This window comes from Morus notabilis, unplaced genomic scaffold (genome assembly GCF_000414095.1).
Source record: "Morus notabilis unplaced genomic scaffold, ASM41409v2 Scaffold1511, whole genome shotgun sequence".
Taxonomy (NCBI): Eukaryota; Viridiplantae; Streptophyta; class Magnoliopsida; order Rosales; family Moraceae; genus Morus; species Morus notabilis.
In genome coordinates this window covers 7,828-13,434 of record NW_010365331.1, presented here as the reverse complement: position 1 = coordinate 13,434, position 5,607 = coordinate 7,828, and the positions used below count along the sequence as shown (strand labels likewise).

Below are 5,607 nucleotides of genomic sequence, written 5' to 3'. Positions count from 1 at the left end.
GAAACGAGCTTCAATCACTTCGAGGTAAAGATTTCTTGAATACCCATACTTGAATTTGAGTTATTGACTTGAGAATTTGTAATTTTGGTTGGATTTGAATAATTTTGAGTTAGGGTTTGGATTTGAATAATTGTTGTTATAATTGAATTAAATTTTGGGATTTTTAATTATCAGACTTGTTGAATTGATTGGAAACTGGTTTTGATGATTTCTGGAGAATTTATTTTGAAATTAAACTTGAATTGCAGGTTTGACATTTTCCCTATTTATGCCGGCATGCTGCCGAAATTTATTTAAAAACTTGTTTTTTAAGTCGAAATTCAATGGGAAACCAAACCAATGAATTGGATTTCATTTTTAAAGAATCCCCAAACTGAATTATAAAGCTGTTTGTGAAACTCGGATTTGAGCAAAGGCACACTAATAGGAAACAATTAGACATAATTGAACTTAATTTGTTTTAGGAATGAGGATTGTGTCCTAAAACTTTGTTTTGTGACAATGTTAATTGAAGGATCAGATTAAAAGCTTTGAGGAAAGCGGATGCTAGGATAACGAAAGGCTAGCCCAAGTTTGATATCCGAGAGGTAGGATATTCTTGTCCATATCCTTGATAGCCATAATTAAATTATTTTTGTCTATGAAAATGTTTTAAACACAAAACATGTTTAAAGAAAGAAATAATTTTAAAGGAAATAGCATGAATAATGCTATTGAGTTTTCAATAATTTGGAAATGAGATTTTAAAGAGTTTTCTTTCTTAAAATGAGATATTTTAAGAAATGATAAAACACATGATGGCCACATAGATCAGAACATAGGAATTGTATCCTCGGGGGTAGGTCTCGAAACCCGTACGGGCCACTTCTTGCTCAGTGGTGATATTATAGCTTTGCATATTTTCATTATCCAGATATTTTGCTACTATTACGTGAGCATTTCCTTTCTTTAAAGGATGATCCGTTCTGGGTGTATGTCTTCGGATCGTGAGTACTTTAATTGTTAAATTTTTATAGAATTATATCCTATGGGCCTTCCGCTCATTTTTTTTTATGTTTTCAATGTTTTAAACCCCCTCCAGAGTTAGTGGTTTAGATTTATAGCATGACAAGTGGATGCTAATGGATTGAAGGTGCGAGATTTGAAGTGGTTAGTTTGTTTTGAATTTACAGTTTTTACTACTGAGATGTATTGTATTTTTGTATATAAACTGTATTGGTCGACATTGTCCCAGAGTTGTACTATTTTTCTTGAATTTTATAGACTGTTTTAAATATTATTTGTAAAAGAAAGACTCCGGTGTAATATATTTTAATATCTATTTTGGTGTTTGTATATTTTATTTTATTTTCACGGATTTTCCTTAATTAATCCAGTTTAATTAAGTTATTTTTTTTAATTATATCTCAATAATCACAGCCCTATCCTTGGGATCGTGACATTTTAGGTCTCAAAATAGTGAGAATTAAAACTATCCAGAAAATATATGAAAATTATTACAATAAACAAATATTTAAATAAAACTATTTTCTAGTAGGTCATGCGCATCCATGTAAGGAGTGTGTTTATTCCAATACATTTTTTAAAAGGAAATGTTAAATTTTGTGGGAGAGCTCCGTAACATACGCAGGTAATTTGACATGTTTTGACTCACGACAAGCAAGTACATAAACATTCATTATTGTCGAATTCTCACAATTAAATATGTCATATAATAATAACAACATAATATAAATTTTATGGCATTGATCATTAAACAAATTGTATACGAAATGCCCAGAAAAAATTTGTGTGAAAATTATGAGAATTAGCCCCCCATAAAAATATACAATCAATAATATAAAAATATTAAAAACATGATTTTATGGTGGCCCAAACCCAAAATAAATCATATAAATGGGTAGGAAATGAAAAATGGAGCGCAACGGAGTAAAAATAACAAAATAGGGCAGAATTTGGCCTAAAAATGGGTCCTACGTGCGCCACTAGGCCCTGACGCGTGCTGGTGTGCACCTTTTTCTAGCGTGTTTGAAGCGCGCTCCAACTGACGCATTAAATGCACCACTGCCTTTTTTTTAGTCTCCAGAAACGACATGTCGTTCTGGGCTTATTGAAAATGACATGTCGTTTCACTCACACGACAGCCACAATTCCTCCTTCAAACGACATGTCATTTTCCCACAAGGATGAAAAACGACATGTTGTTTCAAGGTTCCCTGAGCTCTGAAAACTGCAAATGAGACTCGGTCGAATCCGTGACCCGACCCACTGGAAAACTGAGCTCCGGTGGTCCATTTTTGACGTTCTTAGATGGGTTTTGCTCCAAATTTTATTCTATTTGGTTTTCAAACATTAATTTCACTCAAAAACCCATAAAAACCAAAACCCTATGGAGGAACGTGCAGTAAACCAAAAATAAAAAAAATAATAAAACTATAGCCACAAATCCAAGAAATTAAGCTCGATACAATTTACTAGAACTAATGAGTTCTCAATACTCATAAATGAGATCAAAAAACAATCAAACCCAAAAATACATTGTCATATAGATTTTGAAGCATATAGAATTGTTCATGGTTTCTAAAAAACGTTCAAAACCAGTCGGAATTGGTGTTTGAATGGCAAAGGGGCTTGAAGAGTTCTTCAACTCTTTCTCTTCTCTGCCTCTCTTTTCCCGAGACACCAACAACCCCCGCAAAAATTTTTCTCCTCTGGTTTTGTGCTGCAACCTTAGGCAATTAGGCCTTGTTGGGCCTCAACCAAACTTATTGATAAGAGGAAATTTGGCCTAATAGGCAGACTAAATATTTAGAATATTTAGAAAGAGTGAGTTCATATGCCTAAGCGAGTTAATGAAATAAGTGTCAATCTTATTATGAAGTGATATTTCATAAATATATACATGTTAATTCACATTAACACAATTATTTATAAAATATTTTAATTAATTACATAGTGCATTATTATGATTACAGAAGTCCACATAAAAATATTCTAATAAAAAAATTATTAATGCTTCATTTATTTTAAAATTTTTTACCTAATTTAAAATTATAATTTTTAATTTATTATAATATTTTTTTTTCATAAATAATTTAAATTTTAAAAATTAAAATTATAAACTATAATTCTGAATCATACCATTTGAATCGGCGCATTTGAATCTTTTTACCAAACATGCTTTAAATATCTAATCGAGGTGTAGTTTTCTAACACATGGCAACCAAAGTTCCAACTAAAACGACACGTCGCTGTAATTATTAAACAACAGCAAGTTTTAAAGAGAAACAAACGACAGCTGTCTTAGCACCAAAAAGACCAATAGGACGGAGCCCAGTTTCTCAAGAAGAGTCATTCATTGTTCATGCTTTTGTAGCTTAGGGACTTGCCAGGTACGACGCTCAATCTTTTGAAACAAACTTTTTTGTTTTTGTTTTTTCTTTTTTTTCCATCAAATTGTTAATCTTATTGTCTAAAAGTCTACGTTGTAAATCTAATTTCTATTTCGCAAATCACTACTCTTGAAGCTTTAAGCACACACAAATCCCATTTTTCATTCTGGGAGATCGAACACTCATATCGCATGATAAATTGCCTTTTATGGGAACATGAATTCATGGGCATTTGTTAACAACTGATAGATTGATTCCCAGAAAACTGGAGACTAATAATTTACCAGTTATGTATGGAGGTTCTAAAAAGTAAAATTTGTTGCCTTCTCCAGGGACTATTTTGCGTATAAAATGGAAACCCATGATGACAAAGATGAGATTCATGATTGTGTGATTAAGCTGGTAACAATTTAATATCATTCATTTATAGCTTTGTTCAGTTAAAGCAAATTTAGAAATGAAATAGAGTTTGAGTATTTTGGGGTTGAATTGAACTGCAGAGAGAAAATCCCCCAAAACGAAGGGAGAAGGTGTACATTGGCTGTGGAGCTGGTTTTGGAGGTGATAGGCCCTTGGCAGCTCTTAAGTTGCTTCAGAGAGTGAAACAGCTGAATTATCTTGTACTTGAATGCCTAGCGGAGCGCACCCTTGCTGATCGATATCAGGTTATGGTGTCAGGTGGCGATGGTTTTGATTCGCGGAGTATGTCCCTGTTATTTTTGTCAGTTATGATATGTTTTTCTTATATTAGCTTTATGAAATATGGTACTTGAAGGTTTATTCTGTTCTGCACAAGGATGGGATTAGACATTTTTACATGTTCTTGAAAGTTTGTACTTCTTTATATGTGAAGTTTTATATTTGTTTATAGTTAACGCGTGTCAAACTCTGAGAACTACACCAGTTAATTGCAAAAAATTAGTTCAGGAACTGCCGAATGATTGCATCTTTTCTTGGTTTAAATGCTTCATGCTACTTATCTTGATTTACTTTTGTGTTGAATCCTACGATTTATTCCGGTGATTTACAATCAACGTGCAGTTTCGGATTGGATGCGCTTGCTTCTACCTTTAGCTGTGGCGAGAGGAACTTGCATAATCACCAACATGGGTGCAAGTAAGAATTGCAAGCTAAACTAATATTAATATTCAATCTGAAAACACTGCTTTCATTTGCTTTTCTATGGATCAAATGCATTGTATTACTTTATTTTGAGTATTTTATTTTCTTTTCTGGGTAGTGGATCCATCTGGTGCGCAGAAGAAGGTTATAGAAATAGCAAACAGCCTGGGACTTAATATAGCTGTTGGTGTGGCTCATGAGGTTTCTATCAGTAACACAGGTATTTCAATTCACCTTAGGAGGTTCTAAATCATCTGCAGACACATTGTAAAGAATTTCTGGACTCTGATATATTTGGATTATTGCACAATCTGAGTTAGCTTTTTATTCATTTATAGAACAACACAAAGTCCTATTACTGAACTAATTACCATGTTATTGTTCACATAGGTTTAGGATCCTCTCATGAGAAATCCTACATCAAGGAAGGCGTAAGATTCTAGTACCTCTTAGATAATTTTGTATTTCTAGAAGTTGATGTTATTTTGCATGCATAATTTCTGTTTCATTGACATTTCAGTGGCATGGTTCAGGGTTAACCTTCCATTTTATAATTTATCAAAAGTAAAGAGTTCGATCCATATCAATGTTTGCTATCTTTTGCTCTAACATTCTTCTTGAAAAGGTGGATATTATCTCGTTGGTATCACTGGTGTAGGGTATTAGCACATATCTTGGAGCTGCTCCCATAGTCGAATGTCTGGAAAAGCATCAACCTGACGTTGTGATAACTTCTCGCGTCACAGATGCTGCCTTATTTTTGGCACCAATGGTATTGAAATTTGTGAATCCTCAACTCTAAAAGAATGTGCGGGCTAGCTAAATCTCCTTTGGCCGCCACCTTATCTTTTGGATCTTCAAATATCATCTATTTTCTAGAACTTCAAATTAATGCATGTTTCACTACCTATCAGCTTTTTTCTGCTTCTTATCCTCAAAGAAACAATTTATTTTATCCTCTTCAAAAACTTCTATCTTATTAGTTTCTTATTCAAAATGAGTCGAACTTTCTTTGTTATTTCTGTTAGAAATCAATAATTTAGTGAAAATCATCACCCAAAAGTCAAGAACATTCATGTTAGATCGTCAAGAA

At 33.0% G+C, this 5,607-nt stretch overlaps 1 protein-coding gene across 1 annotated transcript; it reads left to right on the top strand.

Annotated features, from left to right (window-relative positions):
* Positions 1 to 3,324: 3,324 nt before the first annotated feature.
* On the top strand, positions 3,325 to 5,316 carry LOC21384609. Its single transcript, XM_010107873.2, has 7 exons — positions 3,325 to 3,392; positions 3,725 to 3,794; positions 3,893 to 4,094; positions 4,434 to 4,508; positions 4,633 to 4,734; positions 4,905 to 4,945; positions 5,173 to 5,316. Exons 2-7 carry the CDS (start codon positions 3,744 to 3,746, stop codon positions 5,314 to 5,316), a joined length of 615 nt encoding a protein of 204 aa, XP_010106175.1. The 5' UTR covers positions 3,325 to 3,392; positions 3,725 to 3,743.
* The last annotated feature ends 291 nt before the right edge of the window (positions 5,317 to 5,607 follow it).